Consider the following 19,567-nt stretch of genomic DNA (forward strand, 5'->3'; position numbering starts at 1 on the left):
TGGGAATACAGGCACATGCCACTGCACCTGGCTAATTTTTAATTTAAAAAATAAAATAGAGACAGGGTCTTGCTATGTTGGCCAGGTTGGTCTTGAACTCCTGGGCTCAAGTGATCCGCCTACCTCACCTCCCAAAATGCTAGGATTAGAGGCATGAGCCACCATGCCTGGCCTTTGGCCTTAACTTTTAAATTTTTATAGAGACTAGATCTCACTGTGTTGCTGGTGTCAGACTCCTAACTCAAGGGATCCTCCTGTGTCAGCCTCCCAAGGTGCTGGGTTTACAAGTGTGAGCCACCAGGCCTAGCCACAAAGAATTTCTGTCCAGTGATTAGTAGTTCTAGATTTTTGTCTTTTCTGTACATAGATAACTGTGAACATATTTATTCTGGGCATTTGGTAGATGGAGAACCTCCCCTCCCCACCCAAATTTGTTAAATATAGGAAAGATCAAAGTTAAGGACTTCATCTAAAACGTGAAATGTTCCATGATTGCAAAAACTGCAGAAAGCCACTGAAGATCAGATTGAAGTATTTGGCCTCAGTTTGAATAATAAAGTGATCACTGATAACTTTCTCTTTTAGTTTTTATTTTTAAATTATAAATTGACAAATGGTAGTTGTATATATTTATGGGATATGGAGTGATGTTATGATCAATTAATACAATGTGGAATAATTAAACCAAGGGTATTAACATATCTGTCACCTCAAATAGTTATGTTTTTTTTGTGATGAGAACATTTGGAATTTACTGTTAGCAATTTTAAATGTACAACACATTATTTACTGTGTACATCACACTGTGCAATATCTCAAAGAAACAAAAATTCCTTCTAACTGAAGCTGTATCCTTTTACCTTCATCTCTCCTTTTCTCTAAGCCCCCTCTAATAACTATTAATATATAGTCTAATATATAGAAATCTAATATATCACTTAATACATAGTCTAAATATATAGTCTAACAGAAATTGAAGCAAAATGACCTTGAATTTAAGTAAGAACTAGTTGTTCTAATAATGAGAAGGAAGTATTTATCCTAATATAAAAACGATGATAAACGATTGTCACAATACGTAGCATTTATCGAGCATGTAAACTGTGCCTCAGAAGTGGTGCTAGGGCTGTCTGTATGGTTTTGCATTTGGACCTCAACACTGTCCCTTTAGTTTGAAATCCATCGTCTCCATTTTGTAATTAAGAAAGCAAGGCCTAAAGACGTTTGAATAAGTTACTGAATACACGGCCAGTAAGTAGCAGAACTGGAATTTGAAACCAAACTTACCTGACTCTTGCGCAGAAATTTTGCCTCAGCCACAAGAGTCCTCTGTGGTACCTTAAGCTGAAAAGCAAGTTTAGATAATTGATACACTTATTATTTAGATGTATTTATATGTTCTCCAACATTTATAATATGCACAGAAGCAATTAAAGGTGATATTGAAAGCGTGGGATTGAGGGGGAAAGAGGAATTACTTAACTAACTGTCAAAGGCATGCAAAGAATTCCTTCCAAATGTCAAGTACTGAATTAGAGTGATTCTTGAAATGTAATTTTGATTTCTGAAGCATTTTTATATATGGCAAAAGCTTTTACATTAGAATATTCTTCTTTCTAGTGGAAAGAGTGAAAGAACAATTAAAACTTTCCTTGGAAAACAAGAATGGCATAGCACAAACTGGTGAATTGACAGTTGTGCTTGATGGATTGGTGATTGAGCAAGAAAATATAACAAACTGCAGCTCATCTCCAACCAGTAAGCTAACTTTATATGTTTGTAAAATTTAAAGGAAAAAGAATGAGCAAGAAGTATATAAAAACCTAGTTTCTTTCTTTCTTGTTGTTCAGTAGAAATACAGCAAAATGGTGATGCCTTACATGAAAATGGAGAGCCTTCAGGAAGGACAACTGCCAGGTAGAATATTTTATTTGAATATGGGTGGCGACATGATGTGGAACATATTTCCTGAATAAGAATTTTTATATTTTACCTTAGTTTAGAATTTGCCACAAAATTTAGAAGCTTATGTCTAAACATGTCATTTGGTTAATTCTTGTGAAAGTAGCTTTTTAAAAAATTACAGCTTTATTGAGATATCATACATATATCATGAAATTCACTTTTTAAAAGTATATGTTTTAGTAGTTCTTAATATATTAACATAGTTGTGTTACCTTCTCTACTGTGTGATTTCAGAACATTCTACCCTAAAGAGTAACCATGTATGCATGAGTACTCACTCTCCATTTTTCCCTGTGCCCATAAATCTACTTTTTCTGTGTCTGTGAATTATCTATTCTGGCCATTTTATATAAATGGATTCATATAGTATGTGACCTTTTGTGACTGGCTTCTTTTTCTTAGCATGTTTCAGAGTTCATTTATGTTGTAGCTTGTACAGTGCTTTATTTCGTTTTATTGAAAATGGCTTTTTAAAATCTGTATTTAGACATATTTGTAAGTACAGTCAGTTACTGTGGATAAATAGGTATCATACCGCTCTCTGGATTGGCATTATGCTGTAAATCATGAGAAGGTAAATGCTCCACAGATGGTGGCCTTCTTTCAGACATCATTGTGGCCTTCCCTCAGATATATCATTCTACCGTTTCAGAAACTCCCTGGCATTCACAGTTCGTGACAATTAATAGAGGCTTTTTTGTTTGAAGTAATTTAAATTGGAATAAAAGTAAATAATAGATCAAATAAAGTGGAATTAGCACCTGAAAATATAAAAATATACTGTTGTAAAACGGACTCATTACCTTTGAAAAAGCATACTGGTATATGACAAAATGTGACCTTTATTAATCTATAGTTATTAGTATCGTTTCTTCTAACTTGCCATTTAGTGATTCTCATTAGACCACTTGAACAGATAAGTATGCCTTCTGAATGTATATTTGGCTTAAGTAAATATATTTAATGTCCATGTAATTAAAAAAATTTTAGATGGGTAGAGGAGCTTGAATTACTACCAAATATTGTCGATTGCATAGTAAGACTCTTTGAATTAAAGATTAGTTCTATAGTACCAGGAGAAATTCAGATGGGTTATTTTACCTAGACTTCTGAATCACTGATTCTTTCTAGTTGCCTGGGGAGGGGTGTACAAATCACAATCATTTCAGTCTTTACCTGCCCAAACTTCCTAAACACATCTTGTTCCAAATGTATAGGTGACAAGGGAAAGGGGGGTGGGATTCATTAATCATTTGTTCATTCAACAGATACTTACTGAATGCCTGTTTGATGCCAGACATTAGTTCAAGTACTAAGAATACCAGCCGTGTTCCCATGAAATTTACATTCTGGTGAGATAAAGGTAGATAGTAGGCTGGGCATGGTGGCTTATGCCTATAATCCCAGTACTTTGGGAGGCTGAGGTGTGCAGATCATGAGGTCAGGAGTTCCAGACCAGCCTGGCCAACATGGTGAAACCCCGTCTCTACTAAAAATACAAAAAAATTAGCCAGGCATGGTGGTGCGCACCTGTAATCCCAGCTACTTGGGAGTCTGAGGCAGGAGAATTGCTTGAACCCAGGAGGCAGAGGTTGCAGTGAGCTGAGATCACGCCATTGCACTCCGGCTCTGGGTGACAGAGCAAGACTTCGTCTCGGGGAAAAATATATATATATGCACACACGCACACACACACACACATATATGTGTGTATATATATGTGTGTGTATATATATAGTAAACAACAGAAGACATAAATACACTAATTGGACATAGCGATAAGCCCTATGAAATCATTTAAACGGGACAAGATGACAGGAATGGAAGGGAGCCTATTTTTAAGAGATGCCAAGGAATCGTCTCTGAGGAAGTGTGATTTGAGCTAAGATTAATAAGCCAAGAATGAACCATCTGTGCAGAGTTCTGAGGGAAGAACTTTAACCTTTTCTGATAATTTCATAGTTATTATGTTTTACCACCTGGCATATCATAATTTGTAATAAACATTTGAAGACTGTTCAGTATGTTTTTGATATTCAATAAAATTGATATCTGCTGCAAAGTGAGCAAGGATGAGCTCAGAGAGAAATAGGTTAGAGAGAAGATGGGATAAAGGTGTGGTTGATTTTCAAAAGATTTGTTGGCTAACCAGGAGAGTGACATGATGATCTGGTTTGTATTTTTAAAACAATGCTCAGACTGCTCTGTGGAGAGTAGATATGGGATGACCTGTGTATTTGGAAAAGCACTCCTGGCCACTTACAATTTCCAACTCCTTTAAAATTTTTTTGTTTTGTTTTTTTTAAACACTGTGTCTCACCAAATCACTCAGCTCCTTCCACTGCCAATAAGACTTAAAATGTTTGATTTTGTTGTTAGAGTTACTTACTTGCTAATGTATATACTATACATTTTTATAGTTCTGGGGTATAATATTTAGCTTTTTTGATCATCCTGTAGTCATGATTTTAGTGCCTAGTATATGCTAATTTGTAATCAATATTTGAAGACTTTTTCACTTATTTTTCAAGATTTAATAAAGTTGCAATAGTTTCACCCCAGGTACAATGGCTCACACCTATAATCCCAGCACTTTGGAGGTCAAGATGGGAGGATCGCTTGAGGCCAGGAATTCGAGACCAGCCTGGGCAACAAAGGGAGATCCAGTCTCTACAAAAGTTTAAAGAATTAGCTGGGCACTGTGATGCATGCCTGTGCTCTTAGCTGATCAAGAGGCTGAGGCAGGAGGATTACTTGAGCCTAAGAGGTTGAGGCTGCAGTGAGCCACTGCACTCCAGCCTTGGTGACAAAGTGAGACTCTGTCTCTAAAAAAAAAAGAAAGAAAATTTACAGTAGTTTGTACTTGATTTTTATGATTCATATAATTTCATGAACTTTCTGAAACTACTTTTAGAGCTTTTAAAATAGATTAATATTAGTCTTAAATATTTAAAATGTACAACTTGAGTATTATTGTGAGAGACCTTATTTATTTTGACTTAGTATGTTTGTATACCTCAGTATTTTTTTATGTGCAGAATGGATATACTTAGAACTGAAAAGTAATTAAAACTTTAATATAAAACATGTCATATCTTTGTTCATTATGTCCCATTTTACTTGAAATATAAGAACTCAATTTTTTGGAAATAGAATCTAAAAAATTTTTTAAAAAGAAATAACAAGAAACTTAAGATAACTCAATAAATAATTCTTATGAAAATTCTCATGAAATGTTGTTGACTTGTACTTAAATGATTGAAATAAATCATTTTTTTTTCAAGGTTGGCTGTTGAAGGCACGAATGGAATAGATAATCATGTACCTACAAGCACTCTAGTCCAAAACTCATGCTGCTCATATGTAGTTAATGGAGACAACACACCTTCATCTCCATCTCAGGTTGCTGCCAGACCCAAAAACACACCAGCTCCAAAACCACTCACATCTGAGCCTGCCGATGACACTGGTAAGCAAGGCTATTTTTGACACCTTGTTTAAAGGAAAAGTAAATAAAGTTTATGTATCCATCGATGCCTACACTTACCTTTTTGTGCAGTCCAGTCTTTTTTTTTTTTTTTTTTTTTGTTTGTGAGATGGAATCTCGCTCTATTACCCAGGCTGGAGTGCAGTGGTGTGATCTCGGCTCACTGCAACCTCTGCCTCCTGGGTTCAAGCAATTCTCCTGCCTCAGCCTCCTGAGCAGTTGGGACTACAGGCACCCACCACCACGCCCAACTATAAGTTGTTGTATTTTTAGTAGAGACAGAGTTTCACCTCTTTGGCAACTGGCTGGTCTCGAACTCCTGACCTCAAGTGATCTGCCTGCCTCAGCCTCCCTAAAGTGTTGGGATGACAGGCATGAGCCACTGCACCCAGCCTGTGCAGTCTTTCTTAATATTCTAGTCTATGATAGGAATTTAAAAATTGCAATGCCTGAAATTTTTCCTAATAATTTGAAACTTTCTGGATTGTTTAGGAAGATATTTCAAAAATATTTTAGAGGTCAGAACTTTTACTAAGCAAGTGCATATATGAGAGCTAGATTCTTAAGCTTTACGCCACAAAAAGTACTGTGTAATTCATGATATAAAATATACTTCTGAAAGAACTTTAGTTAATTCATTGATTTCTTAGTAAAAGTTAGTAATGAATGGTTCTTTTATCCCATCTTTCAGTATATAAATTTATTATTCTTGGCATCTAACTTGGTGGAAAAATGTACTGGGAGTTGAATAGCTCTCAGAAAGTTTATTTTCCAAAAATAAGCTTTACTGTATTATAGAAGGAATGCGTAAGGAAGATGTCCTCTATAATCCTTAGTGGACTCAGTTATAAGATTCATAAATGTTTTGTTTGGTCATTGTATATTAACTCTTTCAGGTGAGTCTCCTGAAACTTAAACATCTTAGGATGTTTTTAAGATTATTAGCACACAGGTTGGGAATTAAGTTGAAATCCTGGTCTTTTTATTCAAGAGCCTGTATTCTTCCCTGTGTTTGTCCATTTATGGGAAAGTATTCAGAAGTAGAAATATGTAAAGAAGCAATTCAGTATTTACATTAAAATAGATGGACCTTTTTGATAATGAGTCTTCTTTTTTTTTTTTTTGAGACAGAGTCTCACTCTGTTGCCCGGGCTGGAGAGCGGTGGCAGGATTTCAGCTCACTGCAACTTCTGCCTCCTGGGTTCAAGAGATTCTTGTGCCTCAGCCTCATGAGTAGCTGGGATTACAGGTGTGCACCACCATGTCCCCCTAATTTTTGTATTTTTAGTAGAGACGGGGTTTCATCATATTGACCAGGCTGGTCTCAAAATCCTGACTCAAGTGATCCACCTGCCTCAGCCTCCCAAAGTGCTGGGATGACAGGCATGATCCACCGTACCTGGCCAGTAATAAGTCTTAATTATGTATTTTTACCCAAGGTTGGTATTTGGGGCATGTTTACCAGGAGTTGTCTGAGAGTTTTTGTAAACATTGAGAACTGACACATGAATGATATTTTTAAAATTTAATTTCTTTAATAATGCTCCCCTTAAAAAAGAAAATTAAAAAAAGAAGTAGACTAAACAATGGTTTCCCAAGTACTCACAGTAGGTAGAGTTTTTTAGTCTTAATTTAAGGTGGCTAGAAAACAAAGAGAATAGATACAACTATTATGAAATTAATGAGCAAAGTTCATGTATTTTCTGATTTTCACCTACTTTCTAGTAAGAACATTTGTCTGTGAGAGTTCTGTTAGCAAAGCAGAAAAGGAAATATCATCTTGGATTATTCAGATTATTTCTAAATTAAGAACAGATCAGTTAAAATTGCTACTATTTCTAATACAGGTGGAGTATCTCTAATCTTAAAAAATCTCAAATCTGAAATGCTCCAAAATCTGAAACTGTTTGAGCATTGACTTGATGCTGAAATTTCAGAAATGTTCACTGGAGCATTTCAGATTTTGGATTTTTGGATTATGTAAATGCACATATTCCAAAATTTAAACAAATATCTGAAATCTGAAACATTTCTGGTTCCAAGCATTTTAGATAAGGGATATTCAGCTTGAATATGGATTTGGAGGTTTCGCTCTTATTCCTAAAATATTCAGCTGATTGAATACATCGGTGAAAATATCCATTGACCACTAATTAGTTGTATGTTTTGGCATGTGGATGTATTCAGATGTTGATGTAAAAAGGAGAAGAAATTGAGGCTTTCCTCATCGTAGAATCTTAATTTATACCTCTACAGCTTGTCTGATACTGTATAGATTCTTTCCATTGATAATAAGTTCAGTTCTCACATTTCTTTCTTATTTATCCTTGCCTAAAATTTTAAGGTAAAAATAAAACGAATGTGAGGAACTAGAAATGAAGGTCTTACCGTAATTCTCATGACATTGCATAGTAACTGTAAGGAAATCTATGACAATCTGAAAAATAGTTATAATAGCTCCTATTTGTGCCCTGCATGTTCTAAATAGTATATATGCATTAACAGATTTATCTCTCTCACAAGAACTCTTTGAAATAGGTGGTAGTATTTTTCCTTTTCTCTAATGAAGGAACTGAGGCACTGAGAGGGCACAGCTAAGAAATAGAAGAACTGTAATTGACATTCCACTATCTGGCTATTGATTCTGTGCACTTTGCTTTCTTCCTATTCATTTTGATGTGTGTGATTTTTATAGGATCTCAAAGCTATACTGTTCATCTTTTATGCTGCTAGGCTTCAAATAGCATTCCCCTAGCCTTTTCACCACCTCTGATTATTGCTAGTGACATCTGACAAAACAATCCAACTGTCATCATTCTATTGGCCGGTTTACAGAGGCTTCCGGAACCTGTTCTGTTGGTAGCAGCCATTTAACTGATGTCTTTTGGATGATTGTTCATCACTTAATAGGAGGATGAATTCAGGTATCTTTTCAAGGAGTGGGTAATCCCTGTCCTTTTAAGGTGTTGGTGTAAGATGGCATTACTTTTTCTAATTAAGGATTTCAAAAATTAGCTTTTATTTTTGGAGATGGGATGGAGGTGTGTATATTCTGTGTATAACATGTTAAATGTTTTTACGCCCTTAATCTGCAATTCCACAAGCTTAAAATCTCTGAAACCAAAAGGTTTTTTTTGTTTTTGTTTTTTTTTTTTTGGTAAACTAATTTGATGGCAAAATGGCTAGAACTGATGGAAGGCTATTTATGGTTTTTACTTATTGTGCTTACTATGCATATCTCTGCAATTTGCTGCAGAAATATTAATGTATTTAATCATGATGTGTGACCCCTAAACCCCCTCCAAGTATAGTGTAATATACAATATATATGCCATTACCTTTGTTTGTTTGTTTTTTTGAGACAGGGTCTTGCCCTGACTTCCAGGCTAGAGTGCAGTAACACCATCATGGCTCACTGTAGCTCCGACCTCCTGGGCTCAAGCGATCCTCCTGCCTCAGCCCCCTGAATAGTTGGGACTACAGGCATGTGCCACCATGCCTGGCTAATATTAAGATTTTTTGTAGAATGAGGTCTTGCCATATTGCCCAGGCTGTTCTCAATCTCCTGGTCCCAAGCAATCATACCACCTCAGCTTCCCGAATTGTTGGGATTACAGGGGTGAGCTACCATGTTGTCCACTGCTACCTTTCTAAATTTCAAAAAGTTTTGAATTCTGGAACACACCTGGCACTTAAGGTTTCAGATTAGGGATCATGGGCCAATACTAAGGGGTTTAAGACAAATGATATATTTTTGTCAAAGACAGTATTATACATGAAGGCTTCCCCCTCCTCCAACTCCTGTTCTTTTGAATCTTGAGTAAGGGGATCCATTTGACAGTTTAGTTGCTATGAAGATTGGCAGGTATTCCAGGTTAAAATGGGAGACAGTCATAATGTAGTAATCCTAGCACTTTGGGAGGCCGAGGCAAGTGGATCACGAGGTCAGGAGATCGAGGCCATCCTGGCTAACACGGTGAAACCCCATCTCTACTAAAAATACAAAAAATTATCCGGGCGTGGTGGCGGGCACCTGTAGTCCCAGCTACTCAGGAGACTAAGGCAGGAGAATAGCGTGAACCCAGGAGACGGAGCTTTCAGTGAGCCGAGATCGCACCACTGCACTCAAACCTGGGCGACAGAGCAAGACTCTGTCTCAAAAAGAAGATTAGATTTAGCCTCTAACAGGAGGTAATGTGGTGTCTCAGCTCAACCACTTACCATGTTAACTCTGTAACCTTGGACAAATTTAGCATCCTAAAAATTTATGAAAAGAGGATAATATGCGACTACCTTATAGAACAGTTTTGGAGGTTAAATGAGATAATCTAAAACATAATAGTCCTTGGAGAGTGGTATTTAAGGAAAATATATTCTTTTCCACTTTGTTCCTCTGGTCATAACTTCTAGTGTAAAATAACTTTCTCTAATATGTAGTTATTATTTTATTAATCAAGTAGATCAGAGCTCAGTGTGATAAGTTTCGTGGAGAACTAAATGATATCACAAGTTTATTGTATTTTTTTTACCTCTATAAATATACAGAAAGTTGCAAAGAAATGTATAGGAAGGTCCCGTGCACCCTTCACCAGCCTCCTCCAGTGTTAACATCTTGTACAACTATTTAGTATCAAAATCAGGAAATTTACATGAATATAACCCATAGAGCTTGTTCACATTTCACCATTTCTACCTGCGTGTCTGTGTATTTCTGTACAGTTTTGTCACGCATATGGCTTCATGTGCCACCAGTTCAATCCAGATACAGTACTGTACCATCACCAGAAGACTCCTTCATGATGTACCCTCTTTAAAGCCACATCCACTCTTACGTGTGAACTGAATATTAAAGAAACTTGCTGTGTATATGCAAACAGTTATTTTTCATATCGTAGTTTTAAAATGGAGAAAAAATGGTATTTACTGTAGTATTTCTACTTTTTTCTTCTTTATATTTGAATGTACTTTTAGAGTGAGGACAATTGTATTGTGCTTTGAAATGGATATACCATAAAGTTCATGCGAAACTTAACCTCTCAAAGACTAAACATAAAGTTAGGAAGACATGTCTTATAACCCAGAAGTCATAATGGCTGAAACTAAGGCTTGGGATACGTTCATTAAGAAACCAAGTCAGCGGGTGTGGTCTTATGTCTTGTGGAGATGAGATGGTTTGCCTAAGCTTCTGCTATCATACCTGTTACATAAGATTTTAATTTTTTGCCCCATGTTTCTGCATGAGCAGGGAGCCTACCATCCTGTCCTTCCTCTTTCCTTTTCCTTTCCTTCTTTTTTCGGTTTTATCTGTTCAGTCTTTCTTATATCCGTTTGTCAACAGATGTTTATTTTGCAGCTACCATAGGCTGCACACTGCCAGGTGGCTGGGCACATAGGTATCAGAGTTTCTCAATTTCAGCACTATTGACATATTGGCCCAGGTAATTCTTTGTTGTAGGGGGCTGTCTTGTGCATTATATTAATAGAATGTTTAGCAGTATTCCTGACCTGTGTCCACTAGGTGCCAGTAACGTCTTACCTTCTCCTAGTTGTGATGACCAAATGCATTTACAGACATTACTAAATGTCTTTGGAGGTGGGGAAAGCAGAATCTTCCTAGTCAAGAACCATTGATATATATGAACAGTAATCTCTCCAATCAAATATTATTGTGGTATCTTAATGCAGTTCTGAGCAGTATTGAAGAACAAACATTTGTTGAATTATTGAATAGAAATAATTTGTTTCTAAGCTAGCTTTTTAAAATTAATAGACTTTATATTTTAGAACAGTTTTAGATTTACAGAAAAATTGGGCAGATTGTAGAGTGTTCCCATATGTCCTCCCACCCCACTCAGAGTTTTTCTCTTATTAACATTTTGCATTACTGTGATATGTTTGTTACAATTAATGAACCGTTATTAATATATTGTTATTAACTAAAGTCCATAGTTTGTATAGTTTGTATTACCTTACATTAAGATTCCTTCTTTGTGTTGTACTGGTTCTGTGGGTTTGAGAAATTCATATTGTCATGTTTCATTTGTTCATCCCTCAAACCCTTTGCAACCACTGTGTTTAAATACTGTCTGTAGTTTTGTCCTTTCCAGGATGTTACATAATTGGAGTCCTACAGTGTGTGTAGCCTTTTCACATTGGCTTCTTTCACTTAGCAATGTGCATCTAATGTTTCTCCATGTTTTTTGTGACTTGACTTCTCATTTCTTTTTATCACTAAATATTCACTTATTAAGGCTCCTTGGTTACTTCAGTTTTTGGCAATTGTGAAAAACATTGCTATATACATTTGTGTGCAGGCTCTTACGTGAATATAAGTTTTCAATTCATTTGTACTGAGGAGTGAGAGTGGTGGGTTGTGTTTTTAAAGTATGTTTACTTTTGTAATGTAAGGCCAAACTGTCTTTCAAAGTGTCTGTACTCCTGCATTCCCACTGCAATGAATGAGACTTCGTAGTGCTTTGCATCTGACCAACATTTGCATTTCAAGGAGAGTTTATTGTGTATTATTATTTTAACAATACTGAATCTTCCCATTGAGAGATATTTTATGTCTGTATTCATTCTGTATTTTTAGTAATGTTTTTTAAAATGTTTTCTTCACACCGGGTGTGCGGTGGCTCACGCCTGTAATCCCAGCATTTTGGGAGGCCCAGGCTGGGGAATCACTTGAGGTCAGAAGTTCAAGACCAGCTTGGCCAACATGATGAAACCCTGTCTCTACTAAAAATGCAAAAAAAAAATTAGCCAGATGTGGTAGCACATGCCTATAATTCCAGCTACTCGGGAGGCCAAGGCAGGAGAATCACTTGAACCCGGGGTGTTGAGGTTGCAGTGAGCTGAGATCACACTACTGCACTCCAGACTGGGTGACAGAACAAGACTCTGTCTCAAAAAAAAAATTTTTTTTTTTTTAGTGTAATCTTGATGTTGATCTTGTGTCTGTTCATTTTGCTGAAATGTTTTAGCTCCAATTAATTGGTTCTAATGGGTTTTTAAAAAAAATTTTCTTGTGTGTTCTAAATGATCTATTTGTCATTTTCGTTACAAATGAGTTTTACTGTCTTCTTTCCAATGTTGTTATGACTTTTCTTAATGGATTTTCAAATATAATCAATATTGAATTGGCATGGTAATTGTGATCTTCCTTGTTTTGTTGCTGATTTTAATTACTCTTTTTCTTTTTCAGACAGTCTTGCTCTTTTGCCCAGGCTAGAGTACAGTGGCATGATCCCGGCTTACTGCAACCTCCACCTCCTGGATTCCAGCGATTCTCCTGCCTCAGCCTCCTAAGTAGCTGTGATCACAGGCACACACCACCACACCCAGCTAATTTTCCTATTTTTTGGTAGAGATGGGGTTTCACCATGTTGGTCGGGCTGGTCTCGAATTCCTGACCTCGTGATCCACCCGCCTCGGCCTCCCAAAGTGCTGGGATTACAGGCATGAGCCACCGCGCCCAGCCCTGATTTTAATTTATTCTTGATCTTAATAGAAGTTCTTACAATAGGCTGTAATCCCAGCACTTTGGGAGGCCATGTAATCCCAGGCATGTAAAAACATGCCTGTAATCCCAGCACTTTGGGAGGCCAAGTCGGGTGGCTCATTTGAGGTCAGGAGTTCGAGACTGGCCTGGCCAACAAGGTGAAACCCTGTCTCTACCAAAAAATAGGAAAATTAACTGAACTTGGTGGCAGGCACCTGTAATCCCAGCTACTAGGGGAGTTGAGGAAGGAGAATCGTTTGAACCCGGGAGGCGGAGGTTGCAGTGAGCTGTGACTGCGCCGCTGCACTCCAGCATAGGCCACAGAGCGAGATACCATCTCAAAAAAAAAAAAAAAAAAGTTCTTAAAATGTTTTACAATTATTGTGTATTAATGACTATAGGTTTGTGATAGATAATCTAGATTACTTGTGAATTTTTCCTGATTCTTCTTGTCAAGTATTTTACCAAGATTTTCTTGAATGCTTATAATCATATGATGTTTATCCTTTAATCTGCTAACATAGTAGATTTTCTAATGTAGTTTCCTAATATCAAATCATCCTTGAATTTATACATGATGTTAGTCTATAGTCTTCTTGTTCTGTTGTTGTTCAGTTTCAGCTTTGAAAGGTTACATTACCTTCCCAGAATGAGTTAGGACACTCCTTTTCACTTTTTCTCCCCTAATGTATTATAACACCTTAAATAACAGGAATGATCTATCTGATAAAGGCTTCATAGAATTTTCTCAGAAACCTTGCTGAGCCTGGGGCCTTTAGGAGCGATGGTGTTAGAACTTTCATCACCTTTTCCATTGCTACTCTGATTTGTCTTTTTTTTCTTTCCCTTGAGTTAGTTTAGCTAATTTCAAACTCATTGATAGGAAATTGTACGTGGTATTTCTAATGTTATTTATATTAAACATGTTTCTTTATAAAACTTGGAAAGGTATATTTCATGGTTTCTCCAGCTTTCCTGATTAAAAAAATCATATGCATTTGATTTTTTTAATCAGATCCCCAGGTTCCTCCCTAGCAATTTCCCCTAGAGATTCAGTAAGTCTAATATGAGGACTTAGATATTATATTTTCAGTAAGTTCTTGAGTCATATCAACTGCATTAGGAAATTCTGATTTTTTTGGGGGGGTCTTTTCACCAAAATTCATTTTCTTCTACTTACTTTTCTCTTTGTTTCTGTGCCTGGAATGAATTCTAAGCTCTTTTATTACCTTCCTTTCTTACATCTTTGGTACTTCTTTGACCATGTCCAGTAGCATTTAATCTGAGTGGGTTTTTTTGTCATTAATTCTCCTAAAATTTGTGATTATGTCTCCCCCTGCCATTTCCATTAGAACTTTGATATGTGGTTTTCCAGAAGGTTTTATTCTGTAATCTATTCACCCTTACAGTTTTAATTTGACTCATTTTTATAGTGACACATAGTTGAAGTAGATCAATCACACTTAAAATGAAAATTAGGAAAACTGTGTCACTGGATTGCAGTACTGGGTTGTTTCTTGAAAAAGTGTAGAACAGGTTCTTGTAACCCCTATAGTACTATTTTAAGAATTGATGCCAGGCCGGGCGCGGTGGCTCAAGCCTGTAATCCCAGCACTTTGGGAGGCCGAGACGGGCGGATCACAAGGTCAGGAGATCGAGACCATCCTAGCTAACATGGTGAAACCCCGTCTCTACTAAAAAATACAAAAAACTAGCCGGGCGAGGTGGCGGGCGCCTGTAGTCCCAGCTACTTGGGAGGCTGAGGCAGGAGAATGGCGGGAACCCGGGTGGCGGAGCTTGGAGTGAGCTGAGATCCGGCCACTGCACTCCAGCCTGGGCGACAGAGCGAGACTCCGTCTCAAAAAAAAAAAAAAAAGAATTGATGCCATCATATAGTTCCTACTATTGGCAAAACAGTTTGTTTGACGTTAGCTACCATTTACACAAGAGAAGAGCAATTGAAAGGGATCATTTTTCAAAGTTTAGATGGCCCATACAGACTTCTCAGAATTCATGATTTGGAGGGAAAACATTGGTTATCTTAATGTTGGTGCCTCTCTCCTTAAGGTTGTTATTATTATATATACTTAAATTTTTATCATTTACATATTTATCCCTGAAATTTTGAGCAACAAAAACTCCATTTTATTTTATGTTACATATTTTGAAAATATTACTTTGTCTGCTGTTTGGAGAATGGATTGTAGTTGCTTAGTCTGGATTAGGCTCTGAATAGTGTAGTCGATTGATTAGGTAAGTGATTGCTTTATCATTACTTGATAGATTGTTTTATTAATTTTCCCTTCTCAGTTAATGGAGAATCATCCTCATTTGCACCAACTGATAATGCTTCTGTCACGGGTACTCCAGTAGTGTCTGAAGAAAATGCCTTGTCTCCAAATTGCACTAGTACTACTGTTGAAGATCCTCCAGTTCAAGAAATACTGACTTCTCCAGAAAACAATGAATGTATTCCTTCTACCAGTGCAGAATTGGGATCTGAAGCTAGAGGTGTAATAGAGCCTGACACCTCTAATTCTAGAAGTAGTTCTGCTTTTGAAGCAGCCAAATCAAGACAGCCAGATGGGTGTATGGATCCTGTACGGCAGCAGTCTGGGAATGCCAATGCAGAAACCTTGCCATCAGGGTATGTTAAATTTTTTAATGTCTGACTTGCATTTAAGTAGCAACTCTGTGTTAATATATGACTATTGAATGTGTGTATAAAATGTTTTCATTGTTCAGAACTTCAAAATCTAAGTTGGGATCTGAATCATACTATTTATTTACTTGCTGCAAAGAAGTGCTTTTTGAAACTAAGAACAATTGCTCATCTGGTTGAAATATATGTAGTATGAAGGGAAAACAAAAATCCTGATGTTAATCAGCAAAACCCTCTTGATTTGATTCTTGGTTTATTTTTACTTTTCATAAGAATGACCATGATACCCCATATAGTATCTTCAGTTCTCTAGCATCCTTGGTGGTCTGTTGCCAGACCTCATGCTGGAGAGCAAATAGCCCTTCTTTTCCTCAGCTAATAAATTGAGTGCTGGGGAGTCACATACCTTGCTGAGTGACTATTAAAAACACAGTTTTTCATTGCTGGTTAGTAATTCTTAAGCTCTTTTAAGTTTCTCATTATAATTATTTAGCTCCCCATGATTTTCTTTAAAGAGTATTCTATATGTTTATTCCATTTGATCATCTCCTCTGTATTCATGTAACAATTTCTTTGTCCTTTGGCACTGATAATACTAATATTAATTAATGATTAATTGTCTCTGCCTTCAATGAGCTTATGTAGTGATTCACAATTGTAAACGTGTACAGTGTATGCAATACGGTCAGAAAGTACTACAATAAAAATATGGGCACAGTGCTTTCCAACACAGCTTACAGTGATCAGAATGTCAACTCTTGTAGCTGTTGCAACTGCACTTCTAGATGTCTCTACACTATTGTCTTCATTTTCTTACCTTAGTCACTGTTAATGTACCTTGGTTTTTTTTAGAATTGTTTTTTCTCAGTGCCCTTTACTGCCTCATCTGATGTTGTCCACTGCATAATTATGATTTCAACCTTTGGTCTTCCTTTGTGTGCTTACCCCAGTAGATCTAGCACTCTCCATTATTATTGTTTTGGAATGGAGTTTCACTCTTGTTGCCCAGGCTAGAGTGCAATGGCACAATCTTGACTCACTGCAACTTCTGCCTCCCAGATTCAAGTGATTCTCCTGCCTCACCCTCACGAGGGGCTGGGATTAGAGGCACCTGCCACCATGCCCAGCTAATTTTTGTATTTTTAGTAGAGACGGGGTTTCTCCATGTTGGTCAGGCTGGTTTCGAACTCCTGATTTTGTGATCCACCCTCCTCGCCTCCCTAAGTGTTGGGATTATAGGTGTGAGCCACCACACCTGGCTGGCGCTCCATCATTTTAACTGTTAAATCTATACGTTCAGGCCAGACTTTTCTCTGAGCTTATTTTCAACTGCTTTTCCCTCTTCTGTTTCCTGCAAATGTTTCAGCTTTCCTTTCCCTCTCAAAAATCTCTTGTCCTGTGTCCCCTGTCTTTGGTAAATGAGTCATTTATCCTAGTCTCTCATGTAACAGTCACTGTGGCAAAGACATATAAAAAGCTATTCTTAGCCAGGCGCGGCGGCTTACGCCTGTAATCCCAGCACTTTGGGAGGCCGAGGTGGGTGGATCACGAGGTCAGGAGATCGAGAGCATCCTGTCTAACACAGTGAAACCTCGTCTCTACTAAAAATACAAAAAATTAACCGGACATGGTGGTGGACGCCTGTAGTCCCAGCTACTCGAGAGGCTGAGGCAGGAGAATCGCTTGAACCTGGGAGGCGGAGCTTGCAGTGAGCCGAGATCACGCCACTGCACTCCAGCCTGGATGACAGAGCGAGACTCCGTCTTAAAAAAAAAAAAAAAAAAAAAAAAAAACCATTCTTACTGCCAGGAACCTCATCATCTAAGTGCTGGGGGTGGGGAAGAGAAGTAAACAATCAGCCAGTATACAGTATAATTAAAGCTAATGCCAGAGGTAAGTTTACGATGCCATGACAAGAACACATGCAGAGAAGGAATGGGAGGAGTCACCTGTGCTGTTGAAGTCGAAGAATACTTTCTGAAAGCTATGACACTTCAGTGGATTCTGAAAGAAGAGGAGGAGTTAGCACAGTGGTGAAAAGTTTCATTTTTAGTAGAGCCGACTATACATTCAAATCCCTAGTAACCATGAAATTGAGTATGCTGAACCCAGGAATTATTATTTTGTTATAGTTTGAGTTCAGCATTTGAGGCAGCAAGATATACAATGCTGACGAGAAAACAGCCCTATGAAGAATTTTGTGTGATTGCGAAGGGTTTTGAACTGTTTTCTGAAAACCACTAATAAGCATTAAAGAATGTAAAGCATACACTGTTGGTGGGATTGTAAACTAGTTCAACCATTATGGAAAACAGTATGGCAATTCCTCAAGGATCTAGAACTAGATGTACCATATGACCCAGCCATCCCACTACTGGGTATATACCCAAAGGATTATAAATCATGCTGCTATAAAGACACATGCACACGTATGTTTATTGCGGCACTATTCACAATAGCAAAGACTTGGAATCAACCCAAATGTCCATCAGTGACAGACTGGATTAAGAAAATGTGGCACATATACACCATGGAATACTATGCAGCCATAAAAAAGGATGAGTTTGCGTCCTTTGTAGGGACATGGATGCAGCTGGAAACCATCATTCTTAGCAAACTATCACAAGAACAGAAAACCAAACACCGCATGTTCTCACTCATAGGTGGGAACTGAACAATGACATCACTTGGACTCGGGAAGGGGAACATCACACACCGGGGCCTATCATGGGGAGTGGGGAGGCGGGAGGGATTGCATTGGGAGTTATACCTGATATAAATGACGAATTGATGGGTGCTGACGAGTTGATGGGTGCAGCACACCAACATGGCACAAGTATACATATGTAACAAACCTGCACATTATGCACATGTACCCTAGAACTTAAAGTATAATAAAAAAAAGTTAAAAAATAAAAAAATAATAAAAAATAAAAAAAGAATGTAAAGCAGGGGAGTGACATAATCCTCTTTGCTTTTATTAAGATCATTTTTGCAGTGGTATAGACAGCTGAGGAGTTAAAGAGTTGGGATAGCAGCCAGGCTGTTTTATAAATGGGGGAAGCTGGCATTCCAGTTCAAAACAGTAAGTACATACACCTAATTCTGTCGGGACCAGATAAATGCTTCAGCAGGCTTGTTGCCACCATGTATGATCTTTGTATTAGAATTTTGCAGTAATCTAGGTTAGTGTTTTTCAATTTGTAAAGTGCAACCCATTAATAGGTTATGACCAGCATTTGAACACATAATGAAGCAAAGAAATATAGGCGAGAATAGGAAATACTGGAAAATGTTAAATGTAGTAAGAATAAGCATTGTTTCCTGAAAGTTTCTCTCTCTCTCTCTCTCTCTCTCTCTCTCTCTCTCTCTCTCTCTCTCTCTCTCTCTCTCTCTCTCTCTGTGTGTAAGTAAAATCAGTAAATAGCAATCTGGTATACACAGAGATGTTTATATAAAACACACTTCTTACTGTGTAAACTGTGATCAAAAAAAGCTTAAAAGCCACTAATCCAGGGGAGAAATGAAGAGAGCCTGAAGTGAGGTAAATGCTAATATTTTAGGTTGACAGAAGGTGGGTCTTGGTAATAAGTTGTGGGGAGATAGAATAGAAAAGAGTGGAACCAAGGTGGATTCTTCTGGCATACACAGCACTAGGCTGTGTAACCCTTTGAGTTAGCAGTTTTCAACTCCACATCATCTTCCCTCTTTGCTTAAAAATCTTACCTTAGTTCCTGTGTTTTCTTTTGTTTGGTAACTTACTAAGTCATTTAGCTAACAACAGGATAGGATTATGAGTGCCTAAATCCTGTTGATTCTAATGCACAGCCAGGTTGAGAACTGCTACTTCAAGTTGTTTTGTTAAACAACGCTTTGCTGTCCACAGTTTTTTAAATTCACTTTCTGTAGAGATATGTAGATGAAATAAAAAAATTCTGTGTATCAAAACCTA

At 37.4% G+C, this 19,567-nt stretch overlaps 1 protein-coding gene across 3 annotated transcripts in view; it reads left to right on the forward strand.

Moving 5' to 3' along the window:
- WWP1 (WW domain containing E3 ubiquitin protein ligase 1) overlaps positions 1–19,567 on the forward strand; it is a 122,623-nt gene that overhangs the window by 52,573 nt on the left and 50,483 nt on the right. For 2 of the 3 annotated variants that reach the window (XM_033202759.1, XM_033202758.1), the window contains 4 exons: positions 1,621–1,758; positions 1,851–1,917; positions 5,250–5,434; positions 15,264–15,600. In XM_033202759.1, coding sequence (XP_033058650.1) covers positions 1,621–1,758; positions 1,851–1,917; positions 5,250–5,434; positions 15,264–15,600 — 727 coding nt within the window. The remainder of the gene's footprint in view (positions 1–1,620; positions 1,759–1,850; positions 1,918–5,249; positions 5,435–15,263; positions 15,601–19,567) is intronic. The other variant, XM_033202760.1, reaches the window with a different exon arrangement.

Source organism: Trachypithecus francoisi, unplaced genomic scaffold (genome assembly GCF_009764315.1).
Source record: "Trachypithecus francoisi isolate TF-2019V2 unplaced genomic scaffold, Tfra_2.0 Lachesis_group7, whole genome shotgun sequence".
Lineage (NCBI taxonomy): Eukaryota > Metazoa > Chordata > Mammalia > Primates > Cercopithecidae > Trachypithecus > Trachypithecus francoisi.